Source organism: Poromitra crassiceps, assembly GCF_964638095.1.
Source record: "Poromitra crassiceps genome assembly, chromosome: 5".
NCBI lineage: Eukaryota > Metazoa > Chordata > Actinopteri > Beryciformes > Melamphaidae > Poromitra > Poromitra crassiceps.
The window spans coordinates 17065209-17079103 of NC_139642.1; the positions used below are offsets into that span (position 1 = coordinate 17065209).

At 47.7% G+C, this 13895-nt stretch overlaps 1 protein-coding gene across 1 annotated transcript; it reads left to right on the forward strand.

The window, feature by feature from the left end:
- Nucleotides 1-1606: 1606 nt before the first annotated feature.
- Nucleotides 1607-13162, forward strand: LOC310776349 (estrogen-related receptor gamma-like; the record flags this gene model as incomplete). The annotated part of the gene is made up of 8 exons (XM_083636545.1): nt 1607-1668; nt 4270-4585; nt 4780-4933; nt 6690-6806; nt 9057-9164; nt 9839-10000; nt 10555-10827; nt 12837-13162. 8 exons carry the CDS (start codon nt 1607-1609, stop codon nt 13160-13162), a joined length of 1518 nt encoding a protein of 505 aa, XP_083492671.1.
- Between the last annotated feature and the right edge of the window lie 733 nt (nt 13163-13895).

The window sequence follows — 13895 nt, forward strand, 5'->3', positions numbered from 1 at the left end:
AATGAAAGTCTGGGCCAGTGGAATAACAGCTTTTCACTGTGACTGAAGCAGCACAGCTGTTATTCAACACAGACAGATCAACATCCAACTGCTGCTCACATTAGTCCATTCACCTATTAGTCCATTGACAGAAAATTAGTCAACAACTATTTTTAATAATCGATTAATCATTTAGACTAATTAAAAAAAATACTAAAATGATCTCGTTCCAGCTTCTTAAATGTGAATATTTCCTGGTGTCTTTAGTCTTCTATGACAGTAAACTGATTGTTCAGGACAAAAGACAAAAGACAAAAGAAGACATTTGAGGACGTCATCTTGGGCTTTGGGGAAAAAAGTTTTGCGATGTTTTATAGACCAAACGACTAATTAAACGAGTTACAAGATAGTCACAAGATAATTGTCAGATAAATCGATAATGAAAATACTCAGTAGCAGCCCTACATCAAACCAATCACTTCATCCCACATGTCAATATCCAAATATTTCAACAACTGATATGCAAATGTATCTCCTAGAAAAACAATAATCACATTTATTTAAACATTTTAAATTAAGAACAAGACAAATCCAACCTGTACATGTCACTAAATGACACTGTCCCTTTTGCTGTCATTCCTCTCCAGTAGCATTTCTAGGTAGGAAGTTGTAATTTGTTTTGTCTCTCCTTCTCTTCTGTCTTTCCAGTTTCTCTCTACTTTCAACGGTCTAATAAAGGCCCAGAAAACACACACTGCTTATACTGTTCTGCACTGTGGGTTAGTGTTTCTGTCTGCTCACCACAATAGGCTACAATCTCAGCATTGTACGTTTCTGTAATCCGCTGTTAGAATATCACGTTTCTCAAACAAAAATATGTTTCATATCACATTTCTATATGTGCATATCAACGTTACACGTCAAAGATTTGGCATCTCAACTGAGTTTATTTTCCAATAGCCTACATTTTTAAAGATGTCCAGCTCTGCCTGCAGTGTGGTCACATGAATAACAACAGAGTGACGACTCTGCCCTACATCTGTCACTGTCCAGATCAATAGAGATGATAGAGCCCGTCGGATTGGCGAGGCCGCCGACTGATTGGCTGATCCCCTAGGTCCCGCCCCCTCCCCTCCCCTCTGAGGACAGAGATGATCAGATAAATAAAGCTGCTGAGACTCAGAGCTGCAGTTGTCTGTTTGTGTGTCATCTCACTCTGTCTGTCTGTCTGTCTGTCTGTCCATCCATCCACCTGTCCATCTCCCCCTCCTCTCACTGTCTCTCATTTCCCTGGAGGAGGTAGGAAGTTCAGGAAACTTCTTGGACCCTGAAGGCATCGTCAGAAAACACTTCTACACACTTTGAAACAAGGTTCCCACAACCTTCTTAAACATCAAATCCAAGGACTTTTTCAAGGACTTTCCAGGCCCAATTCCCTCAAATTCAACGACCCAACACGGCATAGTTTGAGTCACAGATTAAGGTGAAAACTTTCCGAACCTTCCCTGAGGAGCGTGTGAATGCACTGCTGAGGGCCTGGCAGACAGCTGATCCTGGTTGAGGGCATCTGATAGTTGTTCTCCAGTGAGTGTGAAGTGTGAAAGCCTGAAGCTGAGCCCAGATCAGAATGGACCTGAAGGAGTTCTGTCTGACAGACGACTCGTTCCATCATCTCTTCAGCTCACATCGGTAAGCAAGACTCACTCTGCGTGTTTTTTTTTATATAAATATGTAATTATATTTTACTGTTCTTGTTTTTAGGTAGTTAAAGGAATAGGAATAGTACAATACAATACATACAATATTACCACGATACTTAAGTTACGATACAATACAATAGTATTATGATATGCTAGTATCGCGATATATATTGAGTATTGCGGTATATTGCGATCTGTTTTATCTAATGAGATAAAATTTCCAGTCTGTTCATCTCACTTCAATCATTTTGAATGCAGCCAAATTTTCAGACAGACAGACTGACCAACACTGCCATAAAAACCTGCCATAAATGTTACATTGATATAATGAAATATTATGATGCCTGGCATTCATGTGATGTGATATATTTCGACCCAAAATATCACGATACTATGCTGTATCGATCCCGCCCCACCCACTCACTCGCCCTCATGCCAGTGTAAACACAGGTGAAGTTAGCTCCTCCCCCTCATGCCAGTGTAAACACAGGTGAAGTTAGCTCCTGCCCCTCATGCCAGTGTAAACACAGGTGAAGTTAGCTCCTGCCCCTCATGCCAGTGTAAACACAGGTGAAGTTAGCTCCTCCCCCTCATGCCAGTGTAAACACAGGTGAAGTTAGCTCCTGCCCCTCATGCCAGTGTAAACACAGGTGAAATTAGCTCCTGCCCCTCATGCCAGTGTAAACACAGGTGAAGTTAGCTCCTCCCCCTCATGCCAGTGTAAACACAGGTGAAGTTAGCTCCTGCCCCTCATGCCAGTGTAAACACAGGTGAAGTTAGCTCCTCCCCCTCATGCCAGTGTAAACACAGGTGAAATGTTGTACAGGATTTTTCAAAACGTGATGGAGAAAAGGAATGGAGTCATACTCTTCCACAAGCAAAACCTAGGTCACGAGTGTCACGTGACTGTTGAGCTTTATGATTCTCCTCTCCATCTCTCTTCCACCTCTCCATCTCTCCTCCACCTCTCCATCTCTCTTCCACCTCTCCATCTCTCTTCCACCTCTCCATCTCTCTTCCACCTCTCCATCTCTCCTCCACCTCTCCATCTCTCTTCCACCTCTCCATCTCTCTTCCACCTCTCCATCTCTCCTCCACCTCTCCATCTCTCCTCCACCTCTCCATCTCTCCTCCACCTCTCCATCTCTCTTCCACCTCTCCATCTCTCCTCCACCTCTCCATCTCTCTTCCACCTCTCCATCTCTCCTCCACCTCTCCATCTCTCCTCCACCTCTCCATCTCTCTTCCACCTCTCCATCTCTCTTCCACCTCTCCATCTCTCTTCCACCTCTCCATCTCTCCTCCACCTCTCCATCTCTCTTCCACCTCTCCATCTCTCTTCCACCTCTCCATCTCTCTTCCACCTCTCCATCTCTCTTCCACCTCTCCATCTCTCCTCCACCTCTCCATCTCTCTTCCACCTCTCCATCTCTCCTCCACCTCTCCATCTCTCCTCCACCTCTCCATCTCTCCTCCACCTCTCCATCTCTCCTCCCCTCTCCATCTCTCTTCCACCTCTCCATCTCTCTTCCACCTCTCCATCTCTCTTCCACCTCTCCATCTCTCCTCCACCTCTCCATCTCTCTTCCACCTCTCCATCTCTCTTCCACCTCTCCATCTCTCTTCCACCTCTCCATCTCTCTTCCACCTCTCCATCTCTCTTCCACCTCTCCATCTCTCTTCCACCTCTCCATCTCTCCTCCACCTCTCCATCTCTCTTCCACCTCTCCATCTCTCTTCCACCTCTCCATCTCTCTTCCACCTCTCCATCTCTCTTCCACCTCTCCATCTCTCCTCCACCTCTCCATCTCTCTTCCACCTCTCCATCTCTCCTCCACCTCTCCATCTCTCTTCCACCTCTCCATCTCTCCTCCACCTCTCCATCTCTCTTCCACCTCTCCATCTCTCCTCCACCTCTCCATCTCTCTTCCATCTCTCTTCCACCTCTCCATCTCTCCTCCACCTCTCCATCTCTCTTCCACCTCTCCATCTCTCCTCCACCTCTCCATCTCTCTTCCACCTCTCCATCTCTCCTCCACCTCTCCATCTCTCTTCCACCTCTCCATCTCTCCTCCACCTCTCCATCTCTCTTCCACCTCTCCATCTCTCCTCCACCTCTCCATCTCTCTTCCATCTCTCTTCCACCTCTCCATCTCTCCTCCACCTCTCCATCTCTCTTCCACCTCTCCATCTCTCTTCCACCTCTCCATCTCTCTCCCACCTCTCCATCTCTCCTCCACCTCTCCATCTCTCCTCCACCTCTCCATCTCTCCTCCACCTCTCCATCTCTCTTCCATCTCTCCATCTCTCTTCCATCTCTCCATCTCTCTTCCACCTCTCCATCTCTCCTCCACCTCTCCATCTCTCCTCCACCTCTCCATCTCTCTTCCACCTCTCCATCTCTCTTCCATCTCTCCATCTCTCTATCTCTCCTCCACCTCTCCATCTCTCTTCCATCTCTCCATATCTCTTCCATCTCTCCATCTCTCCTCCACCTCTCCATCTCTCTTCCATCTCTCCATCTCTCCTCCCCTCTCCATCTCTCTTCCACCTCTCCTCCCCTCCCCCTCTCCTGTTTTCTCCTCCGCAGCCTCTTAGACTCCTCCTCCCCTGCTGATGGCGCCCCATCTGCTCCTTCGCACCTGCAGTCCTCCCCCCACAGGCCCTCCTTCCCCCTGGACTCCACACCTGTGTTTAGCCCCTCCCACCCAGCATTTAGCCCCTCCCACCCAGCCTTCCGCCTGCCCAGCCCCGCCCCCTCCTCCTCCTCCTCCTCCAGCCGTCCAGACCTGGACTCGCCGAGCGGCTTCAGCTCCAGCAGCAGGAGCGTGGGCAGAGGCAGTGAGGCGGCGTCTGACCCCTCTGTGTGTTTCTCTGCGTCGCAGGCCAACTCGTTTTCAGCACAGGTACCAGAATAAACCCAGGATCGAACCACCGACCTTCTGATTGGTGGATGAACCGCCCCGGTTTTAGTATCACTTCATCTATCCAAGCCCAAGCTTGCCGCCTGGCAAATACAAACCTGACTATGTGAACCTCCAGATTCTTCAGCTTCATGTGTTTCACTGCAGAATATGTGAAATCTCATTTTGTCTCTCAGGTGGACTCCATCCTGAGGGGAGACTACCTGGCACCCATGGGTGCTGCGTCACACAAGAGGCTCTGCCTGGTGTGCGGAGACTTTGCCTCCGGTTATCACTACGGAGTGGCATCCTGCGAGGCCTGCAAGGCTTTCTTCAAGAGGACCATACAAGGTGAGAGAGAGAGAGAGAGAGAGAGAGAGAGAAGGGGGAGGGAGAGGGAAAGAGAGACATAGGGAGAGAGAGAGAGAGGGGGGGGGGGGGGACAGAGAGATATTAACATAAATAACAGTGTTTCCAGACTGGTTGTGGATTCTAATGTGAATGAATAGAGAGAGCTGATCAATAGCAGCATTGATTAGCGTGTGAAGCCTCATGTGCGTCTTATTGGCTGAGCCACTTCACACTACGACTACACTATTGATTGGTGATGGCTGATCACTTCTGTCATCTGCACATATTCTGCTGTGGCTAACACAGTGTAGTCATTAACCGGCGCTGCTATCCAGAGAGGCGGAGACATTTCAACTTTTATTGACCTTATTCACACTGCAGCCATTTTGGTTGGGAAACTACCAGAGCTCTCTGTGCCCAGGAATCCCTTAAAACACCCATATTTAACGTCCTAGACTTTCCCACCCAGTGTTAAAAATGTCTAAGGAGAAATCCTGCAGACAGACAGACAGACAGACAGACAGACAGACAGACAGACAGACAGACAGACAGACAGACAGATTGGAAGAAAACATGAATAAATTGAATGAATTTTAGTCCTGCTTAGCACATGGGGTATTTGTGCACTCGTGTGGCTGAAATGAGTATTACAACAACAAACAAACAAACACAAGATCAAAAATGACCCTGACCAAAAAAAACAAAAAACAAATTCCTCCCATTTCACACATCATAAAAAGAAAGAAAGATGATCCTGATCAAAACCTTTATTTGACCTGGTTCTTAAAGGGGCACTCCACCGAAAAACAATGCCGATTTATCTTGCCCATCATGATCTCACAAGATATCTCAATCTGAAAACGGCGGCTGTGGCTGTGACACACTGCATTTAGGACTCGCCATCAGAGTGTAACCGTCCGAGTGAATCACAGTCCTCGTGAGTCAGAGCGGTAGTGAATCACAGTCCTCGTGAGTCAGAGCGGTAGTGAATCACAGTCCTCGTGAGTCAGAGCGGTAGTGAATCACAGTCCTCGTGAGTCAGAGCGGTAGTGAATCACAGTCCTCGTGAGTCCGAGCGGTAGTGAATCACAGTCCTCGTGTGTCAGAGCGGTAGTGAATCACAGTCCTCGTGAGTCAGAGCGGTAGTGAATCACAGTCCTCGTGTGTCAGAGCGGTAGGTAGTGAATCACAGTCCTCGTGTGTCAGAGCGGTAGTGAATCACAGTCCTCGTGTGTCAGAGCGGTAGTGAATCACAGTCCTCGTGTGTCAGAGCGGTAGGTAGTGAATCACAGTCCTCGTGAGTCAGAGCGGTAGTGAATCACAGTCCTCATGAGTCAGAGCGGTAGGTAGTGAATCACAGTCCTCGTGAGTCAGAGCAGTAGTGAATCACAGTCCTCGTGAGTCAGAGCGGTAGTGAATCACAGTCCTCGTGAGTTAATGCAGTTAATACGTGCGTTTTGCAAGCAGGAGGTCATTGGATCGAATCCCGCCTCCACCCCAGAGCAAGCCCCTAACATGGGTTCCTGTCAGGACCTTCAACACAACGCAGAAGCCCCTAACATGGGTTCCTGCCAGGACCTTCAACACAACACAGGTTACAACTGCAAAACAACATGTGGGACCGTCCATTTCAAGCCTGAGTCAGGGATTAACCGTGTTGACTGACTTGGTGTGAACTGACGAAAGAAGAGTTAAACATGGTCGCTACCTCTCTCCCACCGACCCACCTGTACTTCCTGATTGTGTGGTTACCTAGGCAACATCGAGTACAGCTGTCCGGTGATGAAGGAGTGTGAGATCACCAAGCGGAGGAGGAAAGCCTGCCAGGCCTGCCGCTTCCAGAAGTGTCTGCAGGCCGGCATGATGAAGGAGGGTCAGTGTCTGTCTGTCCATCCATCCATCTATCATCCATCCATTCATCATCCATTCATCATTTTATTTGTTTACTTTTTATTTGTTTATTTGACATATTGTTGTAGGTCAACCTGCAACTTAGTATCCCTCATCTGGAAGTGAATGGGCTTTTGGAATGTATTTTTTGTTAGATGTCTGAAGTAAGGTCTGTGGTTAACAAATGTTTATGAGACATCTTTGTGTTCAGTAAGATAATCTTCACAAACGAACACCACTTTTATGATTTTTTTAAACGTAAATGCGAACGCCAGAAATCGTGATCACCAGAAATCGTGATCACCAGAAATCTCGGAGTCGAAACTTTAGACTTCATAGTTGTTTTGGGTTTAGGCAATAACAAGCAACTTGGTTGGGGTTAAGGCAGGGGTCCCCAACCTTTTTTGGCTTGTGGACCCCACTGTGACGTCACAAAAGTCTAGGGACCCCCGCTATTCAAATTCCGGTACATCGGTAATATCATCAGTGATGTTGCATGTAAACAGTATGCTGACTTCTTTCTCAGATTTCTGACTTTAATCTCAGAATTCTGACTTTTTTCCTCAAAATTCTGACAGTAAACTCTCAGACTCTCAGAATCCTGACTAAGTAAAAAAAAAAGTGGCCCTAATCCTCTTCGGTAGTTTTAAATTGTGTGGTGTAAAATAAATAAATAATAATAATTAAAAAAGATCTGGCAACCCCATTTGGGGTCACGACCCCAACGTTGGGAACAGGGGATTGGGTGTGCAAAAATCTCCCCGTTGAACAAATGCCTTCAAAGCAGAGTGCTAATCGATTTAAAAGAGCCTCGATAGCAGCCTCTATCTATCTGTTTGCTGTTTGTTTGATGATTTGTTGTTTTTGATGCTTCTACTGCTGCTTCACAAATTGCCCCTCAGGGATAATAAAGACTACCTTGAACCTTGAACCTCATTGGACCTTTTCAACGTAAGGGTGGAGTGGGCGGAGTCAAAGCTAACAGTCTCTGTGTCTCAGGTGTTCGTATGTAAGGGTGGAGTGGGCGGAGTCAAAGCTAACAGTCTCTGTGTCTCAGGTATTCATATGTAAGGGTGGAGTGGGCGGAGTCAAAGCTAACAGTCTCTGTGTCTCAGGTGTTCGTATGTAAGGGTGGAGTGGGCGGAGTCAAAGCTAACAGTCTCTGTGTCTCAGGTGTTCGTATGTAAGGGTGGAGTGGGCGGAGTCAAAGCTAACAGTCTCTGTGTCTCAGGTGTTCGTATGTAAGGGTGGAGTGGGCGGAGTCAAAGCTAACAGTCTCTGTGTCTCAGGTGTTCGTATGTAAGGGTGGAGTGGGCGGAGTCAAAGCTAACAGTCTCTGTGTCTCAGGTGTTCGTATGTAAGGGTGGAGTGGGCGGAGTCAAAGCTAACAGTCTCTGTGTCTCAGGTGTAAGGGTGGAGTGGGCGGAGTCAAAGCTAACAGTCTCTGTGTCTCAGGTGTAAGGGTGGAGTGGGCGGAGTCAAAGCTAACAGTCTCTGTGTCTCAGGTATTCATATGTAAGGGTGGAGTGGGCGGAGTCAAAGCTAACAGTCTCTGTGTCTCAGGTGTTCGTATGTAAGGGTGGAGTGGGCGGAGTCAAAGCTAACAGTCTCTGTGTCTCAGGTGTTCGTATGTAAGGGTGGAGTGGGCGGAGTCAAAGCTAACAGTCTCTGTGTCTCAGGTGTTCGTATGTAAGGGTGGAGTGGGCGGAGTCAAAGCTAACAGTCTCTGTGTCTCAGGTGTAAGGGTGGAGTGGGCGGAGTCAAAGCTAACAGTCTCTGTGTCTCAGGTGTAAGGGTGGAGTGGGCGGAGTCAAAGCTAACAGTCTCTGTGTCTCAGGTATTCATATGTAAGGGTGGAGTGGGCGGAGTCAAAGCTAACAGTCTCTGTGTCTCAGGTATTCATATGTAAGGGTGGAGTGGGCGGAGTCAAAGCTAACAGTCTCTGTGTCTCAGGTGTTCGTATGTAAGGGTGGAGTGGGCGGAGTCAAAGCTAACAGTCTCTGTGTCTCAGGTATTCATATGTAAGGGTGGAGTGGGTGGAGTCAAAGCTAACAGTCTCTGTGTCTCAGGTGTTCGTATGTAAGGGTGGAGTGGGCGGAGTCAAAGCTAACAGTCTCTGTGTCTCAGGTGTAAGGGTGGAGTGGGCGGAGTCAAAGCTAACAGTCTCTGTGTCTCAGGTGTTCGTATGTAAGGGTGGAGTGGGCGGAGTCAAAGCTAACAGTATGTGTCTCAGGTGTTCGTATGGACCGAGTGAGAGGAGGCCGGCAGAAATACAAGAGGAGACTGGAGGCTGGACAGGGATTATATGTCAAAACCCCACACACACACCCTGTGAGCAACAGTGAGTACACACACACACACACACACACACACACACACACACACACAAACACACCCTGTGAGCAACAGTGAGTACACACACACACACACACACACACACACACACACACACACACACACACACACACACACCCTGTGAGCAACAGTGAGTACACACACACACACACACACACACACACACACACACACACACACCCTGTGTGCAACACTGAGTACACACACACACACACACACACACACACACACACACACACACACACACACACACACCCTGTGTGCAACAGTGATTGTACACACACACACACACACACACACACACACACACACACACACACACACACACACACACACACACCCTGTGAGCAACAGTGAGTACACACACACACACACACACACACACACACACACACACCCTGTGAGCAACAGTGAGTACACACACACACACACACACACACACACACACACAAATACACACCCTGTGAGCAACAGTGAGTACACACACACACACACACACACACAAACACACACACACCCTGTGAGCAACAGTGAGTACACACACACACACACACACACACACACACACACACACACACTTATTCCACTCATGTTCTATTTAAAACAAAATGTATGCATCTGTTTATTTATTTGAATGGTATTGTTTTTCCCATCTCCTAGGAAACAAGGTCATTTCTCATTTGCTGATGACAGAGCCCGCCCCCCTGGCTGCCAGTCAGGACGATTCGACCAATGACAGCAGCCTGCGGACCTTGCTGACACTGTGCGAACTGCTGAACAGGGAGCTGCTGCTCCTGATTGGCTGGGCCAAACACATCCCAGGTAAACACTGATCCTGATTGGATGTATTAAAGGAAAATTCCGGACCTTATTTCCAGTTTTAATTATGATTTTTAACGGGTTAGGGTTACCCTGAAAAGTTGTTTTTTATATCGATGCACAAAAACGAGGAATATGTGTAATGCACGCATTTACGTCCTGTAAACAGCATGTTCATGCACACGCACACGTATGCACTTATGCACACACAATAGCCACACCATAGACAGAGCCACAAGCGTCATAGGCCTTGACAACAACACATTGATTGATTGACAGGCACACGTGTGGTGCATTGTTTATGTATTTTATTTGGGTTAATTAGGTAATAATGATTGGGACAGAACATGATACACATCTGTGTAGGAGGTGAAAACAAGTATGCATCAAATCACATCCCATGTAAACACCAGGTCATATTAAATCACATCCCATGTAAACAGTTGACCCGTAATGTTCAAACCAATTCATTTCAATCAGATTGAGGAAAAAGTGTGCATGTAAATGCAACTACTGTCACAGCTGATTGACACCTGCTTTGCCCTGCCCCTCTCCAGGCTTCTCTGCACTCTCATTGGTGGACCAGATGTCCCTGCTGCAGAGGGGTTGGATGGAGGCGCTGCTGGTGGGCGTGGCGTGGCGCTCGCAGCGCACGGCGGGGGCGGAGCTTGTGTTCGCCGGGAACCTGCGATTGGACGAGGCTCAGTGCCGCGCCGCGGGACTGGCCGAGTTGTACACCGCGCTGCGTCACCTGACCGCCAAGTACCAATCCATGAGTCTGAGCCAGGAGGAGGCGGTGACGCTCAAGGCCATGGCTCTGGCTAACTCTGGTGGGACCACACACACGCACAGGCACACACACGAGCACACACACAAGCACATACACACACACACACACACTGAGTGTATTGATCCCAGAGGGGTACGTGGTTATTGATATTGATCGGCTGGGAGCTGAAGCAGGGCAGAGTATTGATTAGCTGAGAGGAGGCTGTCCAGCTCAGACGTTGCAGACTGGCTCCTGATTGGACGGAGCTCACTCATTTAGTTGGACTAAAACTGACTGGGGAAGAGTATGGAGTTTTTGCTTTAGGTTTAACCATCAAACAAAATCAAATCTCAACCCGTTCAGTTTCTCCACGGCTGCGGACTCTCTTCCCCCTCCCTTCTCCCTTCTCACACGGCTGCCCAGGCCCAGTGTCAGGCCAGCCTGCATTCAAAATAATGCATTTAAGTTAGCATTTAGCTATTAAGCTATTAAGTAAATAGCCTTAGGGGCTGTTCACACAGGACGTGTGTATTTCAGAAGCCAGCGCCTTTCTTCAATTATTCTCTATGGTAAGGACACGCTAGGAGCGCTCCTCTTTCAAGGATCAAACCTGGCGTTTAAGCGCTCTTGGCGGCTAGTTTTTTTTGGGCGGGGCGCTCTGGCGTCTCAAGCTGAAAAAAGTTTCAACATTTGGAGGAAAAGCGCGCTGCTCGTCAGTGTCACTCCTCCTACCTCTTCTCCTGCCAGGGGGATCTTCAACCTCCACTGCTGCCAGAATTGCCAATAATCTGGCTTTCATGTTTACAGTGTGAACAATCAACAACAACAAACAGACGAAACTAGCTGGCTACATCTGTGTCTGTGGTCTGTGCGAGCTGGAAGCTCTCGACGTTATGATTTCCAAAGCGTTCAACTGGAATTTCAGCCTGCGGGAATCACTGAATCACTGAGGGGCGGCAAATACATGAAATCCAGAGGAGGAGAAGCAGGGGCGGAAAATAACACTTTGGAACAACGCCAACATTTATACCGCGTGCCGTTCACAGACGAGGCGTTGATCACCAGCTAAATGCCGGCTTGCTAACTTTTAGAACTGAAGAAAAAGCCAGTATTTTGTGGATATTATTCATAGATAATATTAGTGGGGTTTTGGGGCCAATCTAAAAGGGGCTTAACTGACAGGGACGGGGGGTGTGAGCCCAGCTGCAGTCTGGCCAGTCTCCCACTGTCTGTGCCTCAGATCAATACACTGTATTGACAGACTGCTGCTGCAGATCTATATACTGTTAACTGTCTGTCTGAGGAGTCAGACTCTCAACAACACTGTTACTGTCACTGTCACTGTGTGTGTGTGTGTGTGTGTGTGTGTGTGTGTGTGTGTACAAACACCCAGAGGATGACCTTGACCTTTTCATGCAGCCCACTTGACCGTCCCAATGGCTCCCATACTCTCTCTCTCTCGCACTCCCTCTTTCTCGCTCTCTCAATTCAATTCAACTCAATTCAACTCAATTCAACTCAATTCAATTCAACTCAATTCAACTCAATTCAATTTAACTCAATTCAATTCAATTCAATTCAATTCAATTCAATGCAATTCAACTCATTTCAACTCAATTCAATTCAATTCAATTCAATTCAATACAATTCGAGGAGCTTTATTGGCATGATGTACACGTGCATGTTGCCAAAGCATATTCAAACACATGAGATGAGAACGAAATAAACAAGATAGAAATGAAGTAAAATAAGTAGTTTAAGCGATAGTTAACGACTAGGTGTGCGCTAAACGCTTTTAAGGTAGAGTGTGGAGGGAAAAAGAACCACCCGACGCAAACGCTCTGCTGCCTCCGGTTTGCCTCTGCTGAGTGGAGGAGAGTGGAGGCCGGACAGGGATGATACATCACAGCCGTCAAGACACCGGGCGTGGATATTATATTGACCATGGAAAGTTAATTTATTTAGCCAGGCTCATCACATTGGACCATGTAACCAAATCTATTGTCTTTCACAAGTTGCTGTTATTCTCCAGTACTCACCCCTCCTCTCTGTCTCTCTCCTCCTCCCCAGACGCAGACCCCGTGGACTGTCCCGACTCAGTGCAGCGCTTCCAGGATGGTCTTCACGAGGCCTTGCAGGAGTACGAGGCCCTGCAGGCAGGGGGCGCCCTTCAGGCGGGGGGCACGCGGCGAGCTGAGGCCCTACCAGCAGGGGGCGCACGGCGAGCTGAGGCCCTGCTGGCAAGGGGCGCGCGGCGCGCGGGCAGGCTGCTGCTCAGTCTGCCTCTGCTGCGGCAGACGGCCGGCCACGCGGCGCAGACGCTGCTCCACCTGCACCGCCTGCACTGCATTCCCCTGCACAAACTACTGCTCGAGATGCTGAACACCAAGGCCTGAACGCACGGCACGGCCTGAACGCACCAAGGCTTGAACGCACGGCACGGCCTGAACGCACCAAGGCTTGAACGCACGGCACGGCCTGCATGGTGCGGCTACCTAAGCGCACCAAAGCTTGAACGCACGGCACAGCCACCCTCATGCAGCCGCTTATTCCCACTGTGTGTGATCACTCAGAGACCAACCTTTTCTCAATATTCAGGGTTCCACCAAATTTAGTGCTGCTATTCTTTCAATTTGACCATTTTCTTGCAAAAGAAATATATCAAATCTCTTGAAAATTACAGACTGTAACAAATATGGACGTAGACACTGTGACATCACCCATTGGTTTGTGGACTCCTGTTTTGTGGACTCTCCATTTTATTATTATTACTATTATTCTTATTCTTATTCTTATTATTATTATTATTATTATTATTATCATTATTATTATTATTATTATCATTGTCATTATGATTATTATGATTATTGTTATTATTATTTTTATTTTTTAGTCTGTGATCGGCGAGCTCCACCAGGGGGCTCCAGGGGTATAGTGGTAAATACAGATGTGCAGGGCTTGAAATTAACTATTTTGATCACCAGCCAATACCCGCCTCCTACATTTTAAAGTTAATTACCAGCCAATCCGAATTTCCACTAGCCAATTTTTTTATTTAAATAAACCAGAGTATTAGTGCCACTGGGTTGATTTAAGCATAAGTATCAGTAAAAATAACCGTTATAGCAT